The sequence below is a fragment of the Cotesia glomerata genome, linkage group LG7 (assembly GCF_020080835.1).
Source record: "Cotesia glomerata isolate CgM1 linkage group LG7, MPM_Cglom_v2.3, whole genome shotgun sequence".
NCBI lineage: Eukaryota > Metazoa > Arthropoda > Insecta > Hymenoptera > Braconidae > Cotesia > Cotesia glomerata.
Window position 1 is genome coordinate 24,977,231 of NC_058164.1, and position 26,549 is coordinate 25,003,779.

At 27.4% G+C, this 26,549-nt stretch overlaps 2 protein-coding genes across 4 annotated transcripts in view; one reads left to right on the top strand and one right to left on the bottom strand.

Annotated features, from left to right (window-relative positions):
• The window catches only part of LOC123268633 (tetratricopeptide repeat protein 12-like), a 6,420-nt gene extending 226 nt beyond the window's left edge, over positions 1-6,194 (bottom strand). The window contains exons 1-5 of one of the 3 annotated variants that reach the window (XM_044733886.1): positions 6,096-6,189; positions 4,777-5,189; positions 2,610-3,439; positions 1,865-2,038; positions 77-466 (exon numbers count right to left, since the gene is read on the bottom strand). In XM_044733886.1, coding sequence (XP_044589821.1) covers positions 77-466; positions 1,865-2,038; positions 2,610-2,718 — 673 coding nt within the window. In that variant the 5' untranslated portion in view covers positions 2,719-3,439; positions 4,777-5,189; positions 6,096-6,189. Of the gene's footprint in view, positions 1-76; positions 470-1,864; positions 2,039-2,609; positions 3,440-4,776; positions 5,190-6,095 lie in introns of those variants that run through there. The other 2 variants (XM_044733885.1, XM_044733884.1) reach the window with 2 other exon arrangements.
• Positions 6,195-12,913: 6,719 nt separating this feature from the next.
• On the top strand, positions 12,914-18,803 carry LOC123269451 (m7GpppX diphosphatase-like). The gene is made up of 4 exons (XM_044735153.1): positions 12,914-13,217; positions 15,958-16,112; positions 16,189-16,528; positions 18,431-18,803. Exons 1-4 carry the CDS (start codon positions 12,959-12,961, stop codon positions 18,610-18,612), a joined length of 936 nt encoding a protein of 311 aa, XP_044591088.1. The 5' UTR covers positions 12,914-12,958; the 3' UTR covers positions 18,613-18,803.
• The last annotated feature ends 7,746 nt before the right edge of the window (positions 18,804-26,549 follow it).

Here is a 26,549-nt window from a genome sequence, read left to right on the forward strand (position 1 = left end):
GAAAAAAATATTTATAAATTAAAATAAATAATAATAGTAATATAAGTAATAAATATTTTGAATATTTAAAAAATACCTTGAATGTATTTAGAAAATTTGGGAACCCGTTCCTTGGCCAGTCTAATAAACTCATCACGTTTTTCTTCATTTCCTAGATAAGCGTAGCACTTGGCGCTGTTCAGCAGAGCTTTTATGTTCGAATCGTTGACCTTGAGCGCCCACTCGCAGTCCTGGAGGGCTTTTTCGTACAACCCAAGCCGCATGTACGAAAGCGCGCGGTTGTTCCAGATAACAGCGCTGTCTTTGCGCTGTTCCAGCGCTTTTCCGTAGTAAGTTACAGCTTTTGCGAAATCTCCCACTCCGAAAGCTCCGTTTCCGATTCTCTTGAAGGTGTCAGCACGCTCGTTCCTAACTTTGCGGTCCTCGGATCGCTTCTTGGCGTCTGCTTCCATTGAAGCCATGAAAGCTTCTGAAATTTTTTTAATAAGAAAAATTTTGGCTCCAGGATACATAATTAGGAAATGACCTTGTATCTTGTGAACTATTGACATTTTTTAAGATATAAGCTCATCGTGATGTTACACTCATCGAGACCTTTTCTTTGAGTACCCACATCAATTTTTCATATATTTTATATATTTATATATATTATATATATGTATATATGAAAAATATATCAAATATGCATGTGGGTACTCAAATGAAATCTCATGATGAGTGTAACATCAAGATGAGCTTATATCGTTGAAAATGTCATTATTTAAGAAAGTACAGAGCAATTTAACAAATATCTCGTGAGCTATTGAGATTTTTAAATATATAAGCTCATCCTGATGTTACACTCATCAAGACCTTTCATTTAAGTACCCACATCAATTATTCATATATTTATATATATTATATATATGTATATATGAAAAATATATCAAATATGCATGTGGGTACTCAAATGAAAGCTCTTGATGAATGTAACATCGGGATGAGTTTATATGTTTAAATACGTCAATATTTAAGAAAGTACAGGGCATTTTAACAAATATCTTGTGAACTATTGAGATTTTTAACGATATAAGCTCATCCTGATGTTACTCTCATCAAGACCTTTCATTTGAGTACCTACATCAATTATTCATATATTTATATATATTATATATATGTATATATGAAAAATATATCAAATATGCATGTGGGTACTCAAATGAAAGCTCTTGATGAATGTAACATCGGGATGAGTTTATATGTTTAAATACGTCAATATTTAAGAAAGTACAGGGCATTTTAACAAATATCTTGTGAACTATTGAGATTTTTAACGATATAAGCTCATCCTGATGTTACTCTCATCAAGACCTTTCATTTGAGTACCCACATCAATTTTTCATATATATATATATATATATATATATATATATATATATATATATATATATATATATATATATATATATATATGAAAAATATATCAAAAATGCCATGTGGGTACTAAAATGAAATGTCTTGATAAGTGTAACCTCGGGATGAGCTTATATCTTAAAAAATGTCAATAGTCAAGAAATGACCTTGTTTCTTGTCAACTACTTACATTTTTAAAGATATAAGCTCATCTTGGTGTTGACCTCGTCGAGACCTTTCATTTAAGTACCCACATCAATTTTTGATATATTTTATATATTATATATGTATATATGAAAAATATATAATAATGCATGTGGGTATTCAAATGAAAGCTCTTGATAAGTGTACCATCAGGATGAGCTTATATCTTAAAAAACGTCAATATTTAAAAAAATACAGTGCAATTTAACAAAAGTCATTTTTTAATCAAGCAAAATTTTATCCATTTATAACATTAATTATACCATACCTTTCTTCTCAGTCTTAACTTCCGTAGTATTTATCACCGTCCGATTTGTTTTGACTTTAACGCCATCAGGATCGCACTCAAAATTTTTTTTTCCTTCCAGTATTAAATCCGCTAAAACTTTCGCTTCTTCTTGTTCTTTTATATCAGCGGAATTTAATTTTTTAACAATATTTTCTGCAACAAAAAAAATTATCATCAAACAAATTTTATAATTAAATCCCATTAAAAAATTTTACTTTTAAAAATCTACTTTATCGACCTTCGAAACTCAGAGTTAAGTCGGCCATTTTAACTATCATAATTTTTCAATAAACAAAACTAAATTATTTTCTATAATTAATCTTTCTAATTAAAAAAAATAGAAGAGTATAATAATTTTGCCATAATAAATTTTAATAAAAATCCAAAAATAAAATTTAGATTAATCTTCTAGTAAATAAAATTAACAAAAAAAATCTCGAGTTGAGAACAAAATGGCGGACAATTCCAAAATGAACTTTTAAGTTTTTCCGAAAATTCTCTAATAAATTACAAAAGATAATAATAATAATAATAACAATAATAATAATAATAATAATAACAATAATAATAATAATAATAATAATAATAATAATAATAATAATAACAATAAACTTTTTTTTTAATTAAAAATTATAAAATTCCTAACTTTAATTTTTATAATCGATAAAATAATTTACAAAATAATAATAATAATAATAATAATAATAAAATTAAAAAAACTCACCAACTTCAGTAACCCGTTGCATAAAATTACAAAACTCTTCTTCAGTAACATTTCTATCAGCCGGCAAGCTTTCAACAGCTTTTCTCTTCTCTTCCACCGCAAACTCCATTTCTTAATTAAACTTCGTTCTCTATCTAAAAATCCTCTACACAATCTACCAAAAAAATGTTATTAAATAATTCTGGACTGATATTAAATCAATCTTTACCTAGCAACCCAAATCAACAACATAACCAAACACACAACACCAACACCAACACCTACATACAAAAAACAAAACAAAATCCTAACAGAAGTCTCAGAAGTCTCTACTAGTCCCTGGTTTCCAAGGAAACGTTTTAAAAATCTCTACCCCAGGTCCCAGAGAAATCTTATCTCTCTTCTGACTTTCATCAATATCTACTTCATCTTTGATAAACACTGAATTTCCTGTATCATAACCTTGAACTTCCTGAGGCTGAAAAATAATCTCCACCTCATCAAGCATCTTGAGTTTTTTAAAATAATTACAATCATCAACCTTCTTGACCCCATTTTTAAACCCCAGCTGATTAGGCTTGCTGATGACCTTTTCTTCAGGAACAATTTTTTTTCTTTTGTTCTTTTTATAACTATCCACCACAAAATCACTATCGCGAACAAGACTTCCGGTCCTTTGTCTCAAATTATAACAGTTTTTTTGGACCTGGGGCTTCTGGAGTTTAATCAGCGGAATTTTTGGCTTTCCATTTTCTTCCAAGCTCACCGGCTCTTTTTTAACCTCTATTTCTTCTTCTATTTCAGGAAGACTATTTCCTAACCTCGTGGCGCTGCTGTCGCTGAACTGGCCACTGGAAAAATTGAAAAATTCATTTATTTTGTCTCTAGGATACATAATTAAAAAATGACCTTGTATCTTGTGAACTATTGATATTTTTAAAGATATAAGCTCATCCTGATGTTATACTCATCGAGAGCTTTCATTTGAGTACCCACATCAATTTTTCATATATTTTATATATTTATATATATTAGATATATGTATATATGAAAAATATATCAAAAATACATGTGGGTACTCAAATGAAAGCTCTTGATGAGTCTAACATCGGGATGAGCTTATATTTTTATAAATGTCAATATTTAAGAAAGTACAGGGCATTTTAACAAATATCTTGTGAACTATTGACATTTTTAAAGACATAAGCTCATCCTGACATTACACTTGTCGAGACTTTTCATTTGAATACCCACATCAATTTTTCATATATTTTATATATTAATATATATATATAACATATATGTATATATGAAAAATATATCAAAAATGCTTGTAGGTACTCTAATGAAAGGTCTCGATGAGTGTAACATCGAAATGAGTTTATATCTTAAAAAATGTCAATAATGAAGAAAATACCTGGTATCTTGTCAACTACTGACATTTGTAAAGATATAAGCTCATCCTGGCATTACTCTTATCAAGACCTTTCATTTGAGTACCCACATCAATTTTTCATATATTTTATATATTATATATATATTTCACAAATACCATATATGTAAAATATATAAAAAATGCCATGTGGGTATTCAAACAAAAGGTCTCGATGAGTGTAACAACGAAATGAACTTATATCTTTAAAAATGTCAATAATTAAGGAATTACCTTGTATATTGTTAACTACTGACATTTTTACAAATATAAGCTCAGCCTGATGTTACACTCTTTAAGACCTTTCATTTGAGTACCCACATCATTTTTTCATATATTTTATATATTTATATATTTATATATATATGTATATATGAAAAATATATAAAAATGCATGTGGGTACTCAAATGAAAGCTCTTGATGAGTGTAACATCGGGATGAGCTTATATCTTTATAAATGTCAATATTTAAGGAAGTACAGGGCATTTTAACAAATACCTTGTGAACTATTGACATTTTCAAAGATATAAGCTCATCCTGACATTACACTCATCGAGACCTTTCATTTGAGTACCCACATCAATTTTTTATATATTTTATATATTTATATATTTTATATATATATATGTATATATGAAAAATATATTAAAAATGCATGTGGGTACTCAAATGAAAGCTCTTGACGAGTGTAATATCGGAACGAGCTTATATCTTTAAAAATGTCAATTGTTAAGAAAGTAAGACTATTTTCTAACCTGGTGGCGCTTCTGTCACTGAACTGGCCACTGGGTTGCAAGTCTTTAAGCCCGGCAATGTCCAGCACCCGGGCGACCTTAACCAAATTTTTCACGTTGCTCTCCGGGACTTCGATCTCCCCGTAGTACATGAAGTTCAGAACCGCCTTAAGGTCCTCCGGGTCGATGTCATGTAAGATTATCAAAGGGTGCGGGTGCTCGTTGTTCGTCAACAATCGGCGAAAGAACCCGCTTGTTGCTGACAAGATCATTTTATGACACTTGAAGGTCACGTTGTTCTTACATACCAGCGACAGGTCCACGAAGTGCTGCTTCTCGTAGCAGAAGTCCAACGTTGACGCCAAGTGCGATGAGAAGAAATCCCAACGTAAGTTTAACATCGCTTCTTCTTGCATTTTCTTTTTAACTTCCCGCTAAGAAAATTGAAAATTTTTTTTTTATTTTGATTGATTAATTTTTTTCTCTATCTGGAATTATATTTATTTATAAATTTCTGTAAGATTTATATTTAGTTATGTGATAGAATGTAAGTGTTAACTGTGCTGCTTTTTAAAGTTATTTTTAAATGCGACACGTATTACTGGTAACGTGGCTCCATTTATTGTAATTATAGAAATTACTTTTTTTATCAGTAATTGTTTATCATATGATAAATATTATCTAATATTTTTTACAATGTTTTTTTACATTAAAAAAAATTTTTTTTACAATAAAAAAAAAAAAATTTTTTTCACTAAAAAGAAAAAATTTTTTTTTCACAAAATTTTTTTTTTTTTAAAGAAATTTTAAATTCACATGATAAGTAAAGAAATTTTTTTTTTCACAAAAAATTGATTTTTTCTCTAACAATTTTTTTTTTGACAAAAAAATTTTTTTTTTTTGACATTGAAAAAAAAATTAATTTTATATTAAACAAAAAATTTGGCACTAAAAAAAAAAAAAAATTTTATTTAGACAAAAAAAAAAATATAAATTTTTTTTTAAGAAAAAAAAATTTTTTTTAGGAAAAAAAAATTTTTTTTAGGAAAAAAAAATTTATTTAGACAAAAAAAAAAATATATAAATTTTTTTTTAGGAAAAAAAAAATTTTTTTTTTTTTTTCAGAAAAAATTTTAAATTCACTAATTTTTATAAAATTTAGTATTATTAGCCACAAAAAATCCATAGTGATAAAATAAATGTATGAGTATTATATATTTGTTTTTTTTGTAAGTATTGTACATGCACATTCACATATTTTAATATACCTATGTATGTGTATAGTATCTCGGATATAAAAAGTAATAATATAAGCAAAAGCAATAAGAGCTAAATACTACCTATACTGTGTGTCTCTGTTACACCAAAGACTTAATAGCAAGTAGATACTGCTAAAAGAGTCAGACAGATTGTGTCTTGCCGACAATTTCTCAACATAAACTATACAAGAAATATATATAAATGTGGTATAAATATGGTAAGAAAATTCCTATTTTATCTACGGTAATTGTTGAGGTACAGAGAAAAAATTATAAATTTTTAGAAATTTATTTATTTATTTTGGGAGATTTTTGGTGATTTAATTTTTGAAGAATTTGTAAGAAGTAATTATGTTTATTTTGATTTTTTAAAATTTCAAGGTAAAAAATTTTAGATAGTTTTTAAATTAAGATTAATTAGTGGAAAATTATTTATTTTTATAAGAAAATTTTTAAGAGTTGAAAAGAAGGAATAGATTTTTATTGGTTTTTTAATTTAAGGAAGAAATATTGCAGTATTTTAGAGAAAAAATTTTAATATTTTAGAAATAAATAAATTGATGATTAATTTTAGTATTATTATTATTTTGTAAATAATTTTATCTATTATAAAATTAAAGTTAGGAATTTTGTAATTTCTTATTTCAAAAAAAATTTATTATTAATATAATTATTGTTATATTTATAATAAAATTAAAAAAATATAAAACAATATTTGATTGTAATTATATTTTTTAAAATTATTTTTTCAACATTTAATTCTTTGTAAATTATTAAATTTATCAAGAAATTTATTATTAATATTGAAAAAATAAAAATTGTTTATATAAACTTAAAAATATTTTTATTAAAAATGATCCATGTTCTATAAATCTAAAAATCAACAAATCTACTGCGCTTTTATCGAGTGTAAATATCAACTGCGTATATTAAAAGAAACATTTCAATATTGATCTTTTAAAAAGTGAGTACTACTAATTAAATTCTCCATAATTAATTGTAAATTAATATTTAACTTTGCTTTCAGCAGAGATTTAACAAAAATGTTGAAGCTTGTAATTTTAATGCTACTTATTGCATTGTTTATTTTTTTAAACAATGTTGACAGTTGTACAGGAAGACAGTGTTGTAAGTTTTTTTAATTTTAATATTATATTAATTATTTTTCTGTAAGTATTAAAAAAATTGAAGAAGAAAACTATTTTCTTCTTTAATTTTTACAAATTGAAAATTAATTTTTTTTTTAAATATTATAATTAATTTAATATATTTTTTTCTAATAATAATTTGATTCTTTTTGATTTATTAATTATAAACTAAATTTTTGTTTAAAAATTTAATTATAATAATTAAAAAAAAATTTGAAAAATCCAAAAGTGCACGCCTCATAATTTCATTTTCCTCAATAATCCGTTATAACTTATAACGTGATAAAAAATTATTTTTAGCGCGTCGTTGATGCGCGCGCAGCCCAGTCTCATTAAGCTGCGGCGGAAAAATAATAATTTTTTATATAAATTACGTACATAAGAGTTGAAAAATCTCATGAAGCTCATTTTGCACACCACTATCGATAGTGGCGGAAAGACTGATATTATATAGTTGAAACTTCCAACTTGGGTAGTCTCTTTCACTTCGTGCTGTGATGCGTTAGCATTATATTCTCTTAACATAAAGTGATCATTTTATAACTATCATAATAGTTTTCAATAATCTGGTGAGTTAATCATTGTATTATTATTATTATTATTATTATTATTATTATTATTATTATTATTATTATTATTATTACGCGTTACAGATGCTATAAGGGCGTATCAAAAAATTTTTAACTTCCCGCTAAGAAAATTGAAAATTTTCAAAAATCGGGAAGTTATTGGTTTTACCCCGTTTTTCGAAAATCGAGTTTTCATCAGATCTTGACGTTTTGAGGTCCTAGGAAGCTTTCCTGACTATTCCCTCGAGGGTGTAACTATGTCTGTATGTATGTGTGTGTGTGTGTGTGTAAGTATGTAAACCTCTTATAACTTTTGAACGGTTGAACCGATTTCATCGCGGTTGGTGCCATTCGAAAGGGCTTCGCCAAACTTAGATTTCCTGTTAATTTGAACCGATTCGGACCGATAGATTTTGAGAAATTTGGAGAAATCTAAAAAAAAGTAGGAAAAAAAATTTTTTCTGAAGTGGTTTTTTTGGGATAACTTTTAAACGGCTCAACCGACCGATTCTAAAACTAATCAGCTCTCAACCTTGAAAAACCACGTCGATCGCCACCAATCCGGTCAAAATCGGTTGATTCGTTCGAGAGATATCGTGAACGAAAGAAAACCAAAAAAGTGTTTTTCAGAGTTACTCCGAAATTTCTAGTTTGACCAATTGAAACTTAGAAATTATTTATAAGGCTTAAAAACTACGTAGAATGCCGCCATATATATATATATATATATATATATGCAGCTATATATATATATATATATATATATATATATATATATATATATATATGTATATATGAAAAATATATCAAAAATGCATGTTGGTACTCAAATGAAAGCTCTGGATGAGTGTAACATCGAAATGAGCTTAGATCTTTAGAATCATTAATAGTTAAGAAAATATGTGAAAATTTTTAACTTCCCGCTAAAAAAATTGAAAATTTTCAAAAATCGGGAAGTTATTGGTTTTACCCCGTTTTTCGAAAATCGAGTTTTCATCAGATCTCGACGTTTTGAGGTCCTAGGAAGCTTTCTTGACTATTCCCGCGAGGGTGTCACTATGTCTGTATGTATGTGTGTAAGTATGTAAACCTCTTATAACTTTTGAACGGTTGAACCGATTTCATCGCGGTTGGTGCCATTCGAAAGGGCTTCGCCAAACTTAGATTTCCTGTTAATTTGAACCGATTCGGACCGATAGATTTTGAGAAATTTGGAGAAATCTAAAAAAAAGTAGGAAAAAAATTTTTTTCTGAAGTGGTTTTTTTGGGATAACTTTTAAACGGCTCAACCGATCGATTCCAAAAACTAATCAGCTCTCAACCTTGAAAAACCACGTCGATCGCCGCCAATCTGGTCAAAATCGGTTGATTCGTTCGAGAGATATCGTGAACGAAAGAAAACCGAAAAAAGTGTTTTTTCAGAGTTACTCCGAAATTTCTAGTTTGACGAATTGAAACTTAGAAACTATTTATAAGGCTTAAAAACAACGTAGAATGCCGCCAACCGCGTAAAAATCGGTTCATTCATTCAAAAGTTATTGCGGTATGAACATTAAAAAATAGTGTTCTGTGAAACTTCTATCAGCCTTTTGAGCTCAAAGACCTACACAGCATCACAAAGGTATCTTTTTGAGCTCGGAGAGCTTAAAACAACACACAGATTGTACTTTTGAGCTCGAAGAGCTCAAAAAAGCGGCCAGGTATTAACAGAATTAGCGGGAAGTTGCAGGGATGGCCTTTAGGGTCAACCGTTTTCCTAATTTTTTTTTCGGGAAAAAAAAAAAAAAAAAAAAAAAAACAGAGTTTATTTCTAATGTATTTTTTAATATTAAGTAGCAAGTAACAAGTAGCAAGTAGCAAATTTACTCCTAATTTACACCTAAGTTACACCTAATTACTACTTTTTTGCTACTGACCGTATACCTATCCCTGCATGAAAACACACCGCACGGGAGGGGTATTTTAGCCAACATATTTTAGCCTGAGACGTCGAGAAATGCAAGAAAAAATTTTTTTCAAAATTAAATTTTTTTTTTTTTTTTTCAATTAAATTTTTTTCAAGTCCAAAAAATATTTTAATTTGAGAAAAAATTTTCTTGCATTACTGCACGTTCCATGCAAAAATACGTCGATTTCCGAAAAAAAATTTTTTATGCGTCCTCACGGCATCCGAGGTAGGTCCAGGGAACCATAAGGGCGTATAAATTTTTTTTTTTTTGCATTTCTGCACATTTCCCGTGTATAAATGATATGATATCATTATGACGCTGATAACGAATATCGTAAAGCCATATCAATAAATTTGAAGCCTGTAATAAGTAAAATACTTATGGAAATAAATTTTTTTTTAACTAGATTATAAAATTTTTATTTTTCTTATTGGAGAAAGAAAATTTCTAGTAATTTGATGATGTTTTATTATAAAATTTGATCTACACGGATAGGTCACATGGGGATTCATGACCAATCCATAGTGACAAGCGCATAATTTCATACTGAAGTCATAATAGTATCTGCGTAAACTCATGATGGAATCAGGCTGAAATTTTTCAAATTCATTATGATATTGTAATGATATTGTTGCCTTTTATTCATAATTCAAGAAAAAAATTTTTTATTATTGTTGGAAATTCGTTAGGATAGTATCTCCATGATGATATTAACATAATTTCATTATGAAATCATAATGATATTGAATTGAATTCAAAATTTAATGATATAAAGTTATTGAGTCATAACTATATACAGGAAATAATGCAAAATAATTAAATTATAGAAATTTTTAGGACGATATAAATTGTTTTCAAAATAAAAAATAATTATCTTAAGACGAAAAAATTTTTTCAGTTAAAAATTTTTTTTAAACCAAGATAGTCAATGTTTTTCTAAATATTCTTTCAAGTTAAGAAAGTCAAGAAGGAAAGTTGAGTAGTTCAACAGTATAGTGCATGATAAAAATACTGATTTCCTCTGATTAACAGAAAAAATGAAAATTTTACTAATCTACTTAAAAAATATTCGTTCTCACAGGTATTTTACTTATTACGGGTTTTTAAAGTATTGATATGGCTCTTATATGAATCTCATGTTAGTGCCAATATATGAGATTCATTATAATATTCATTGTGAGTTTCATAATGATATCATATCATTTTTACACGGGTTCGGACAAAAATACGTCGATTCTCGGAAAAAATTTTTTTATAGGCTCTTATGGCTTTTCACTGGTACCTTTTGCCGGTATACGCCCTTATAACATCTGGAACGCGATTATTATTATTATTATTATTATTATTAGGATCGGGAGTATTCGGCTTAGAGTAATAATAATAACTATCTATCTTTATCAATAAACACCGATCTTCGAGTCAAATATATATATATATATATATATAGCATATGCATATATATATATATATATAGCATATATATATATATATATATATATACATATATATATATATATAGCATATATATATATATATATATATATATACATATATATATATATATACATATATATATATATATATACATATATATATATACGCATGTATATATGTATATATATATATGTATTCTCCCTTTATTATTACGTTATTATTATGCTATAAACTAATGTTATATTATTTTATATTAGAACTGCTGAACTTCATCATGATACTGTATTATCATTTACTTTGTATTTACTGTACTTATTATTTTGTACTATTTTGTATTATTTGATGATGGTCCTGAGGGAGCCTAGGCTCCAGGACTAAATAAACATTTATCTATCTATCTATCTATCTATATATATATATATATATATATATATATATATATATATATATACATATATATATATATATATATATATATATATATGCTCATTATATATGCTCATATATATATATATATATATACATATATATATACATATGCATATATATATATATATATATATATATATATATATATATATATATATATATATATATATATATATATATGTATATATAAATATATTAAATACCTTAAATATTAAAAGCCTTGGCCAAAAGAGACTTACTCAGTGCAACTTAATAGGTAACTGGAAGGTAGTTACGGACAGTATTTCAGATAGCTTAACTGATAGAGCATTTGGCGCGTAACCAAAAGATCCAGGTTCGAGTCCTGATCTGGGCTGTCTGAATTATTTTTTCAGTTACTGAAAAAAGTTACACTGAGTAAAAATGACATCTTTCTCTAACAATAATTGTCGATAAACGAATTTTAATTGTGAATTTCACCGAAATTTTCTCTGATGGTATGAGACCTCATACCGATAAAATATTATATTGAAGAAGTAATAATTAAAAATTAGTCATTCTTCAAGAATTTGGATCGGGAGTATACGGCTTAGAGTAATAATAATAACTATCTATCTTTATTATTATTATTATTATAATTATCATTCTTTTTTTTTATTTTTCATTTTGTTCTTGGAAATTAATTTATTTGCCTTTTGCCATAAAGGCCATTAGCTTCTGTGTTGATTTCAGCTAAACTGCTATGAGTAATAACGATAACATACATTACTTATACACTGAGAAAACAGTTTGTTTGGCTCAAATGCGCAGTTTTATTTGAAATAAGTTAAAAATATATATTGAATGTTAACAAATTTCTTTTGTTAGATTTGTTAACTATAAACAAATCTGGATTTCATTCAAATATACTGTAACTTTGTCTCAAATAAATATTTCTTGTGATATTTAAATAAGAGATTTATTTATAGTTAACGAGCCTCATTTCAAGAGCGGTTTATAGTTGATTTTCAAACGTGTTTTTCTCATGTATGTGATAAAATTTCGAAAAAAAATTAAATTATCTATCGAAGAGCGAAGCGCTTTTTTGGAAAATTTTCATTTATTTATGCATAAAATGCATTTTAAGATTCCATTTGTTGTACAAGTATGACAGAGATACTTTCGTTTGTCCAATAGAGGGCAAGAGAGAGGAAAAATGTAAACCCTTCTTAAATGAACTGTTTTCTCAGTGTAGACATTTTGCTTTTGGTTCTTTCTATTACAAAGCACACTCTGTATAATATAATATTTTATGTATCTTTTGGCTGTTAGGAGACTTTGTCCTACAATCAGCAATTAAATTACATTATTATTTTTTTTTTTTTTTTTCAAGATTACCAACAAAAGTCTCTCATTTTCTTCTTTAATAAAAAATTTTTAAGAGTAAGGCATAAAAAATGGAAAACGCTTACAAACAAATAAAGGGAAATCTTTCAATTATTGAAGTTCTGAAAAATGATACTCACCAGAAAAAAATAGCAATTAAAGGTAAATTTAATCGTAAGAATGCCATAATTGTTCTCTCGAGGAAAAGTTTTTCCAGTGATATTTTGGAATTGAAACAAAAAATTTTTAATGAAGAAACGATTTTTGAGCTTAAAGACAGTAATGACAAAGAATGTCATTTTGAGGTAACTCTGACTAATGAAACTAACGGTAATTAAATTTTAATTATTTTTCCCAATTTTTTATTTTTTCAAATTATAAATCTTATTATTCAGTTTAACCCTTCAGTACTCTCGCTATGAGATTTTCTCTCACGCTCATCAATAACTCAAATTATCTTTCAAATTTCAAATGGAATGACTATATGATTTTTTTTCTATCTGCCAAAAAATTAATATTATTTCAGACTGCAATATTATTATCCACAGATTCGGTAGAATCTGGCGCCAAGTTCCGTTCAAATCCGTTGTAAACGGAGCGCCAGACTACCGACTGTGTTTACTGTAAGCAGAACGGTATTTCGAGGTTGCAAAATTTTATTTAATTATATGGTTCTCCTTTTTCCAAAATAATATATTATAAAAGTAATTTATACTTTATTTTACTGATATTAATTAATTATAATCAATTATAACACTTAATTCACTTAAAATTATTAAATTTTATCAGCACAAACTATAGTAAGCCCAGAAATTTCGATCCTGACTTTTTTTCGATGGGGAATATCAGCGCCACAGACTAGATAAAATAAAAATGTGTAGTAATCCTTCCTATAGACACGCAACTACAGTAAAAAGTGATTCATAGCTTGCATCTATGGCCGCCAGGGTGCACTGGAATTACATCTACATAAACTGTAGCTTTAAGGGGATAGTTTGCAGTAAAAAATGCAGTCAACACGAGATTTAAGTTGTTATCAATTGTAAATTTTCATTATAATTACAAAAAATACTAAAATCCGAACAAAAACAGTTTCACTGTAAAAAAGTCGCACCAAGTCCACGTTCATAAGACTATTAGGAAAAAAATTTTTTTTTCTTTACAAAAGATACAAAATAAAAAATTAAAAATCCGAGTAACCGATATGATTGTTTATGATTTTCGGAAATTAAAAAAATTTTTTGTAAATTTAAAAATTAAAAAATTTTAGAACGTACTTGGTGTGCGTCATTGTGTATTTCAATTTTTTTAAAGTCCTAGTAAATAGATTTTACGAATTTCATTAAAAGTAAAATATTTTGCAACCGCGCACACTAAATACGTTCTAAAATTTTTTTTTAATTTTTAAATTTACAAAAAAATTTTTTTTAATTTCCGAAAATCATAAACAATCATATCGGTTACTCGGATTTTTTAATTTTTTTATTTCCCTCGCGGTTTCGGAATCACTGTAAAATCACAGTGAAATTTTAGTGAGATTATAGTAAAAAGATAGTGCGACCATGATGAAATTACGGTGAAATCACCATAATTTTGTGCCATTCGGTTACTGTAGTTTTATGGTCATCTCACAGTGGTAATGCTGTGAGTTTAGAGTGGTACCACTGTTAATTTACAATGAATCCACAGTGAATCTACGGTGAATTCACAATGAATCCACAGTGAATTTATGGTGAATTCACAATGAATCCACAGTGAATTTATGGTGAATTCACAGTGAATTCACCGGGGTAAAAATAATTGTATATAATTATTTCCATGAAAAAAAAAATATCTGTCGGGAGCAGGAATCGAACCGCGAACCTCATACTCGGAAGACTGACTTGCTACCAATTGACCTAAGAGAACATCGCGAGAAAATATGTTCGTGTGAACTACAAGTCCTGCATATGTTATATAAATGACTATTTTTTTTTTCGTTACATATAATTATATAAGAATCATAAATAATTTTTCGAAATTGCAAAAACCATCTCATATTATTACATATAATTATATATTAATCATATATAATTATTCGAAATCGCAAAAACCATTACATATAATTATGTATAATTATACATGATTATATATAGTTATATATAATTATACATGATTATATATAATCACAAAAACCATTATACATAATTATATTTAAATTAGATGTAATTATATATTAATCATATACAATTTTCTTACCCCGGACCCAATGAGTTCACAGTGAAATTACTATGAATTCACAGTGAAACTCTATCATGAACTAACGGTGTTACAACTATCAGATCATTCTGAAGTCACGGTTAAATCATGGTAAAACGACGGTGAAATCACAGTGAAATTACTATGAATTCACTGTGGAACTATTGTGAACTCACGGTGTTATCTCTGTGAGACTACCATGAATCTACAGTGATACCACCACTAAACCATAGTGACGAAATGGCACAAAATCACTGTGAATTCACTATGAAATTACCGTGAACCCACAATAGATTTACGGTGAAGACGATTTCACTGTGAATTCACTGTGATTTCATAGTAATTCCGAAACTGCGAGGGTTTGTATCTTTTTGTAAAGAAAAAAAAAATTTTTTTTCCTAATAGTCTTATGAACGTGGACTTGGTGCGACTTTTTTACAGTGAAACTGTTTTTGTTCGGATTTTAATTGTTCTATACTATAAAAAAATAAAATAAATTTTATTAACTCTGTGAGATATTTTCTCATCGCAATAGTAAAGTAGGGGGGTCAGAATTTAAAAAATCGGGTCTGATAGGTACAGCGGAGGTTTCCGTAAGAGTGCATTTATGTTTGGATGTATTATTATTAATTATTATTTTTAAATAAGTCAATTTTTTTTGTTTTAAAAAATTTATCTTGTTTGAGATTTTTTAAATTAAAGGGGCTATAAGCATGCGTGCGCTCCCACAAAAGGCGTGAGAGTTTTTCTCATCGCGCGAGTAATGATAGTAAATCATTTTGCGAGAGTGCTGAAGGGTTAAAAGTTATTGATTTAAATTTAATTTAAAAAGATATAGATGCAACTATAAAGTGTCCTGCTGAAGATAAAGAATTTAAAGAATTTAAATTAGCTGAGTATTGGTTCATCGAAGAAACTCCAGAACTTTATAAGAACGTCACTCTACCTTTTATAAACGAGAAGATACTACCGAAAGATAATCTCAAAGTTTGTAAACTTTTTTTATTAACTAAGCTATTTAACGACTTTTAAACAAAATTTTTATAAAAAAAATTTTTTCTAGTGGGTCTACGATTTATTAAGTGGTAAAAAAGAACAAGAACGTACACTCCATATTGATAAAGATGAATCAACCGGATATGTATTAGTAAAAGATTCAAAATGGCGAAGCAAGGAAATTTCAGAGATGCATTATGTTGCCTTTACTCAACAGAAACTGATGACTATTCGAGACTTGAATGAAACTCACCTTCCCTTACTGAAAAAAATTAAGAAAGAAGGCACTGAAATTATTACAAAAAAGTATCCAGTGTTAGCTGCAAATTTGAGAATATATTTTCTTTATTTACCGAGGTTTTATCATCTTCATGTTCATTTCATTACCAATACTGCAGATGACGCAAGTAAATTTATTTAATATATTTTTATATTTAAGTTTATATACACAGTAAAAAAATTTTCGTAAAATTTAACATAAAATTTTGTGTAGATGATTTTTAACTTCCCGCTAAGAAAATCGAAGATTTTCAAAAATCGGGAAGTTATTGTTTTCACCCCGTTTTGCAAAAATCGAGTTTTCATCAGATCTCGACATTTGAAGGTCACAGGAAGCTTCCCTGACTATCCCCGCGAGGTTGTCACGGCGTCTGTATGTGTGTGTGCGTGTGTGTGTGTGTGTGTGTGTGTGTGTGTGTGTGTGTGTGTGTGTGTGTGTGTGTGTGTGTGTGTGTGTGTGTGTGTGTGTGTGTGAAAGTATGTGAACCGCTTATAACTTTTGAACGGCTTGACCGATTTCATCGCGGTTGGTGCCATTCGAAAGAGCTTGACTAAACTTAGATTTTAAAAATTATTTGGACCGATTCAGATCAATAGATTTTGAGAAATCTTAAAAAAACTGAAAAAAAAATTTTTTTCAAATGTGGTTTTTTTGGAATAACTTTTAAACTGCTTAAAGGTTCAATTCCAAAAACTAATCAGCTCTTAACCTCAAAAAACCACGTCGATCGCCACCAGTCCGGTCAAAATCGGTTGATTCGTTCGAGAGATATCGTGAACGAAAGAAAACCGAAAAAAGTGTTTTTTCGGAATAACTCCAAAATTCACAATGGTCATCGAAGTCACAAATAACTTGAGTTGTAATCATAAATATCTCAATATTATTAGGCATCATCACTATAATATTATGGGAATGGTTCCTATAATATTATAGAAACTATTCCTATATATTATGGGAATCATGCCGATATTACAGTTATAATTATAGGTATCGTTCCTATAATTATAGGAACTATACCCATAATTATAGTAACATTTCCCAAAAATTATAGGTACAATTCCCATAATTTAAGTTATCGCTCTTAAAATGGTATAGGAAAACATTTCATTAAAATTATAGGAATGATTTCCATATTTTTCTCTCCGTGTGGCCATGTGTGCAGAGACAAATCTTTTAACGTTGGAAGAAAGAAGGATCTGTGCTTCTGTACTTATTATGACGAGCATTCTGTCTAATAATATAGAATGTCCCAGATTCCTTGAAATTATACCTATACAAGTACCTCAAAGATTACTACGCTCTGATCAGCCTTTCTATCCACCAAAAATTAAAAATAATTTCACTTCATCATCACCATTATATAGAATGATTAATGCATGTAACATTATTGTACGTCAAAGTAATAATTTTGACCTGCTTGAGTCTTCTTCATCAATTAGTCCCAGTGCCCTTGCATCACTGGTAGTTAACACTAGATGAAAATAGTATCACTAAAACAATTAGGTTTGTAAATTATATCTTTATATTAATAATAATGTAAATTATATCTTATATTATGTAATAATTTCATCCAGCATTAGTGTATTAATGTATTAAAATTTCTTTAAAATTCTATGTAAGTTTCTGTTATTATTGAATAACTCAATAATTGTTAAGTATTTTGCTAACCGTTAACGCGCCTCTTGTATTACATATTGTAAATCAGAATTCTCTGTAATTGGCCTTCGGGCTGTTGAGATGTTTTCAAGTAATAAATAAATAAATAAATAAACATAAATTTTGTGTTGGTTGGCCAGTAACATTAAAAAAGTGTAGTTTTACTTTGAATTAACACTTGAGTGTGTTAAAAAATGGATGGATTGATCAATACAAACCGTTTGTGTAGAATTAACATAAATTTTATGTAAAAAAAAACATCTACACAAAATTTTATGTTAAATTTTACGAAAATTTTTTTACTGTGTATATATTTGTACGGCTTATTTGTATAATAAGCCGTAATTGATAAAAAAATCAAAATTTTCTACAGTTACCATGTTGGATCGAATGCATTTGCTATCTACAGTAATCAATAATATTGAACTTATGCCAGACTATTATCAAAAAGCTACTTTAGGAATTCGACACTGTTATAAGAGTCCATTTTATTATTATCAAAACTATCTTAATAAAAAGGAAGCAGCTGAGATCAAACCAACAATAAAAAAATGACGAATTTAAAAAAAAAAAAAAAAAAACGAAAGTAAGGTAAAAGACCCAATACCGGAACGACGAAGGGTACATGACTGATTTTTATTACTTAGAAAATATTCAAATGGTTCATTAGTAATAATAATTCATCCAATCATATAGAATAAACATGTAGTTACACGAAAATAATTAAATTTATCAATTTTGTCGAATTTAATATTAAAAAAAAACATGTTTTTTGAAAAAGTCTAAAAGACCCAGTATCGGAACACCTTAAATGCCTAGTCCCAATACCGGAATATGGTTGACCCAATACCGGAACGATAAATAAAACTAATTTTTTTAATCTAAAGAGTCCGCTTTTCGTAAGCTGGATTAATTAAATAATTAATTAACAAATCATAATACTTTATGTGAATTTTTCTGAATTTATAAAACGAATTTATAAAATGTTATCTTCAACTTAACTTTCGGCATTCTACTACTACCTATAAAAAATTAAGCAAAACGGGGTGAAAACAATAACTTCTATAACGTGGTTATATCTAGAAATATCTAGATATAATTTTATAGCTATAACACCAGCGGTCACCCATCCAACTATTAACCCTACTCAATTCTGCTTAACTTTGGTGATCTCCGTGCGTCTTGAAGTGTCTGTCTACTGTGCTGCTGTCTTAGATAGTCGTTATTCATAATTTATTTATTTTACCGAATTTCATTATAATATAACACTTATTTAAATAATAAAATAAATAATGATTTTACTATTAGGTAGTAGCAGAGCAGACCAAAACATCTCATAGGAAATGTGACAAATTTTGTATTTCAGAATTATTTAAACGTAATTATAAACATCATTTTACACTTTTTGTGATTACCAAAAAATTTTTTTCAAAGAAAAAATTTTTATGTCTGTTAATTATATATAAGCATATATAATTATATATACTTATACATAATTATATATGGGACTATATACAATCCTGCATGGTTGTATATTGCTCCATATATAGTCATATATAATTATATATGATTATATATAACCTCATATACAATTCCATATATAATCATGTATGATTATATATAATTCTATATACTTATATATAATTGTATATGGAACTATATATAATCCTGCATGGTTGTATATTGCTCCATATATAGTCATATATAATTATATATAACCTCATATACAATTCCATATATAATCATGTATGATTATATATAATTATATATAATTGTATATGGAACTATATATAATCCTGCATGGCTGTATATTGCTCCATATATAGTCATATATAATTATATATAACCTCATATACAATTCCATATATAATCATGTATGATTATATATAATTATATATATAATTGTATATGGAACTATATATAATCCTGCATGGTTGTATATTGCTCCATATATAGTCATATATAATTATATATAACCTCATATACAATTCCGTATATAATAATGTATGATTATATATAATTGTATATGGAACTATATATAATCCTGCATGGCTGTATATTGCTCCATATATAGTCATATATAATTATATATAACCTCATATACAATTCCATATATAATCATGTATGATTATATATAATTGTATATGGAACTATATATAATCCTGCATAGTTGTATATTGCTCCATATATAGTCATATATAATTATATATAACCTCATATACAATTCCATATATAATCATGTATGATTATATATAATTGTATATGGAACTATATATAATCCTGCATGGTTGTATATTGCTCCATATATAGTCATATATAATTATATATAACCTCATATACAATTCCGTATATAATAATGTATGATTATATATAATTGTATATGGAACTATATATAATCCTGCATGGCTGTATATTGCTCCATATATAGTCATATATAATTATATATAACCTCATATACAATTCCATATATAATCATGTATGATTATATATAATTATATATAATTGTATATGGAACTATATATAATCCTGCATGGCTGTATATTGCTCCATATATAGTCATATATAATTATATATAACCTCATATACAATTCCATATATAATCATGTATGATTATAGTAGTTAAGAGCTTTATTTGTATCACAATTATGTGTTTTACAAAAATATTTTAAATATTACATATTATATACAGAAGTATTTTTTTACAAACTAAATTCTCCACATTCATACTACATATTACATATTAGGTATCAGACTTTGGTAACATCAATTATTATTCTCAATTATAATTTTTTGCCTTTCCAGCTTCTATGTTAATTGTCCAATAAAACTAATATTTTACTTTTATTTTTATTATATTATTATATTTGCATCACATTTCTTTTTATTATTCTATCAATTCTTTATAATTATATTTGTATCACAGACGCATCCCACTTTTTATTTTGTTATATGCTTTCTTTCTCATTTATCCCCTCCAGTTTTCCATCCCTCTTCATGTATGATTATATATAATGATATATATAATTGTATATGGAACTATATATAATCCTGCATGGTTGTATATTGCTCCATATATAGTCATATATAATTATATATAACCTCATAAAAGAAAATTCTTGAAGAAGAACTAAATTAAATATTTTTTTTTAATTTTTCATATAAAAAAAATCCTGTAAAAAAATTTTTTTATAAATTTTTATCAATAATTTTATATAAAATTATTTTTGGATCAAAAATTTTAAATAATATTTTATGAATATTTTTGTATAAGGTAAAAGCCCCAATTATTGACGGGGGTCTAAATATTGACACCCTAAATTATTTTTAAATATATTAAATTATCTGTAATAAGAATAACGATCAAATAAATTTTTATTAAATTCTAATTAATTAAAAAATTGAAAAAAATCACATTCAGTTCAAAATATTAAATATTAATTATTAAAAAAAAATAAAGTTAGCACCAGTTCATCAAATCAGCTTACGAGCGTCTATTTTCTTAACAACTTTGATTAGAAAAGCATTTTTTTTAACTGCCGAGTTTAAATTAATTTTTTCATGTAATTATATGATCTATTTCTGGAGTTCCTCAAGGGTCAGTTCTAGGACCCATATTATTTCTATTAGTTATGAACTCTGCGGCTAAACGACTCACTTATACAAATCATGGTTTATTTACTGATGATAAATATATTTCTTTACATTGTTATAGTCATCAAATCCATGAAGCTACTAGACAGTTGAACCTAGATGCTCAAGCAGTAGTTGATTCGGCCAGAGATAATGGGTTAGAAGTAAATCTACTTAAAACTAAAGCAATGGTAATGGGATCAAATAACAAAGTAAAAGCTCTTATGCGAGAAGGTATTCTAAAGCTAGAAATTGATGGTGTACCTCTACCTTATATTGAATCAATCAAGTGCCTTGGAGTTCATTTTACGTGTAATTTATCGTGGAACTTACACACATCAAAAACTATAAGTAAAATCAATTCGGCATTATATAGCCTGAAATTACGTAGAAATTACACTTCATCAATTAAAAAATTACTTGTATCGGCAACTATTTTACCGTTAATTGATTATTGCTCTATAGTATTATTAAATGCAACTGATGAAAATGATTGTAAACTCCAGCGTTCTTTAAATTCAGCAATTCGCTTCATCTTCAATTTAAAGCGAGATGAACATGTCTCGCCTTATAGACGTGAACTGGGATGGCTCTCGATAAAGAGTCGTCGAATTTATTTTACTTGTTGTTACTTTTATAAATTATTAGAATTTGGTAAACCTAGCTATTTGCGCGAATTATTTAAAGAAGACCTTACTGTAAGACGATCTGAGAGACTAGCAGCCAAGAAAAATAATATTCTCTTTAAGGTAGTACCCTCGCCAGAGTCGTTTTCTTAGGATTTTTTTTTAACTTCGGCAGATTAATATTCATATAATTCTGCGTCGATTGGCGCAATTTGAAAATTTTTGACCATTTAGTTTCAGAGATATTGAATTTCAAAGTTTGAGTTTTGAACGCTCTTTTACATTGCGGTATACGGGATATCGAAAAGTTTACCTACAAACATTTTTATAGCTCAGAAACTTTTCTTAGGATTCTTTTAAAAAACTAGAGTAACATTAACTAACAACTAAACAATTTTTTAAAAATAATTTCATTGATAATTACCACACAGTTTCAGAGATATTTATTAATAAGTAATGAAAATTTACCAGACTTTAGCCGAGGAGGGATACGTTAATAAAACTGTGGCAACAACGCAAGTTTTGTGAGCCGCGAAAAATATGAGACGCGCATGCGCTGAAAAATTTGAAAAGTTTAATTTACTTTAAGTGTAACATTATAGTTATTAATTTTATTTATTTAAAAAAAAGTAACAATGATTATTTTATGAAAATAAGTATTTTTCTATATTTATAAAAATTCAAAAGTTAATAAGTTGAATATAATAATATATATTAATCTTTCATAAGTTATAAAAATAATAGTCAGATGAAATAATAAAAAATACTAAAATTTAAAATCCGTAAATACATCAACATAAAAAGTTCAACTACTGATTTTTCTGAAAGAACAAAACAATATTGTCAATTATTTTCTTTCTATTTGTTATTTGCATATTTGCTAGTGATTTCTGTCGTTTTTCAAGGACTTTTTTTTATGAATCGTCCTTTATAAGTCAATTTTTCAGACATTGTAATTATATTTCCGAATAAATGTATGTAAATAAATAAATAAACGCATGTGTCAAAACAGAGGTTAATCTACAGTTAGTCCAAAACACTACAGTATAACCACTATAAAATATCTTAACGCTCACGCAGTGTTGCCAGACTTTTCAAACGATCAGTTTCTCGTTTGTGATTGGCTAAAATAAGTACATAAACAGCAAAAAGTTTTAGGCTTGTCAATAATGACTCTAAAGTATATGTACCATACACTCTAGCACAAACTTTTGACGACGGAAGTCGCGAGGGTACTACCTTAAATTCCCAAATTTCAGTACCACTCATTATGAGTCTTCTTTCGTAATTACAGTTATACGATTATGGAAAGAACTACCAGAGGACATTATAAATTCATCAAGCTTGGAGGTTTTCAAAAATAAAATTTTTGATTATTTATTTAATTTAGATGTTTGATCATAAACTGTTGTAAATGCTTCTATCATTATTTTATTAATCTTCAAACTTCGTTAACCTTCTTTATATAGCTTCTTTTTAATTTAAAGTTTCCTACCTGTCTCTTTAGTAACATCAAAGATTCTTAAAATTATTAGTTAATTCTTTATAAATTAAATTTTTATATTAATTTTTAATGTAGTATATAATATTATCACCTATCTAAAAATATTATTGTGTAAAATACTCTAAATATTTATAAGTTAAACTGCACAATAATGTAAAATTATATGTATACTTACTCTTTGTCATTCGGCAACTGCCTTGACATAATTTTGTTAATAAACTAAAACTAAACTAAACTATTTTTTTTTTAATTAACAATATATGAAATATTTATAAAATTAAATAATCGAAATTAATTGTATGCTTTATGATTTTTAAATAATGGGAGTCAATAACTAGTTCATAATTTTTATGGTGAATCCCATATTGACAGCCAGTCGACAGCGCTATGACGCCTTTTTTTTTAAGTATAAAATACGTTATATACGCGATTATATTCAAGGCTTTTAACTGTCAAATAACTCGGCGTGTTTTAGTGTTAAATAAGTTTTTAAATAAATTGTTATATTTTTCATAATAATTATTCATTCATAGAAATTATTATTAATTAACTTTAATAATATTGATCCACAGATTCGGTAGAATCTGGCGCCAAGGTCCGTTCAAAAATCCCGTTGTAAACGGAGCGCCAGACTACCGACTGTGTTTACTGTAAGCAGAACGGTATTTCGAGGTTGCAAAATTTTATTTAATTATATGGTTCTCCTTTTTCCAAAATGATATATTATAAAAGTAATTTATACTTTATTTTACTGATATTAATTAATTATAATCAATTATAACACTTAATTCACTTAAAATTATTAAATTTTATCAGCACAAACTATAGTAAGCCCAGAAATTTCGATCCTGACTTTTTTTCGATGGGGAATATCAGCGCCACAGACTAGATAAAATGAATATGTGTAGTAGTCCTTTCTATAGACACGCAACTACAGTAAAAAGCGATTCATAGCTTGCATCTATGGCCGCCAGGGTGCACTGGAATTACATCTACATAAACTGTAGCTTCAAGGGGATAGTTTGCAGTAAAAATGCAGTCAACACGAGATTTAAGTTGTTATCAATTGTAAATTTTCATTATAATTACAAAAATACTAAAATCCGAACAAAAACAGTTTCACTGTAAAAAGTCGCGCCAAGTCCACGTTCATAAGACTATTAGGAAAAAAAATTTTTTTTCTTTACAAAAGATACAAAATAAAAATTAAAAAATCTAAGTAACCGATATGATTGTTTATGATTTTCGGAAATTAAAAAATTTTATTGTAAATTTAAAAATTAAAAAATTTTAGAACGTACTTGGTGTGCGTCATTGTGTATTTCAATTTTTTTAAAGTCCTAGTAAATAGATTTTACGAATTTCATTAAAAGTAAAATATTTTGCAACCACGCACACTAAATACGTTCTAAAATTTTTTTTTTATTTTTAAATTTACAATAAAATTTTTTTTAATTTCCGAAAATCATAAACAATCATATCGGTTACTTTTTTATTTTGTATCTTTTTGTAAAGAAAAAAAAAATTTTTTTTTCCTAATAGTCTTATGAACGTGGACTTGGCGCGACTTTTTTACAGTGAAACTGTTTTTGTTCGGATTTCATTTTACTATCCCTCGCAGTTTCGGAATTACTATGAAATCACAGTGAATTCACAGTGAAATCGTCTTCACCGTAAATCTACTGTGGGTTCACGGTAATTTCATAGTGAATTCACAGTGATTTTGTGCCATTTCGTCACTATGGTTTAGTGGTGGTATCACTGTAGATTCATGGTAGTCTCACAGAGATAACACCGTGAGTTCACAATAGTTCCACAGTGAATTCATAGTAATTTCACTGTGATTTCACCGTCGTTTTACCATGATTTAACCGTGACTTCAGAATGATCTGATAGTTGTAACACCGTTAGTTCATGATAGAGTTTCACTGTGAATTCATAGTAATTTCACTGTGAACTCATTGGGTCCGGGGTAAGAAAATTGTATATGATTAATATATAATTACATCTAATTTAAATATAATTATGTATAATGGTTTTTGTGATTATATATAATCATGTATAATTATATATAACTATATATAATCATGTATAATTATACATAATTATATGTAATGGTTTTTGCGATTTCGAATAATTATATATGATTAATATATAATTATATGTAATAATATGAGATGTTTTTGCAATTTCGAAAAATTATTTATGATTCTTATATAATTATATGTAACGAAAAAAAAAATAGTCATTTATATAACATATGCAGGACTTGTAGTTCACACGAACATATTTTCTCGCGATGTTCTCTTAGGTCAATTGGTAGCAAGTCAGTCTTCCGAGTATGAGGTTCGCGGTTCGATTCCTGCTCCCCGACAGATATTTTTTTTTTTTCATGGAAATAATTATATACAATTATTTTACCCCGGTGAATTCACTGTGAATTCACCATAAATTCACTATTAGTTCATTGTGAATTCACCGTAAATTCACTATTAGTTCATTATTGAATTCACCGTAGATTCACTGTGGATTCATTGTAAATTCACAGTGGTACCACTCTAAACTCACAGCATTACCACTGTGAGATGACCATAAAACTACAGTAACCGAATGGCACAAAATTATGGTGATTTCACCGTAATTTCATCATGGTCGCACTATCTTTTTACTATAATCTCACTAAAATTTCACTGTGATTTTACAGTGATTCCGAAACCGCGAGGGATGGTACA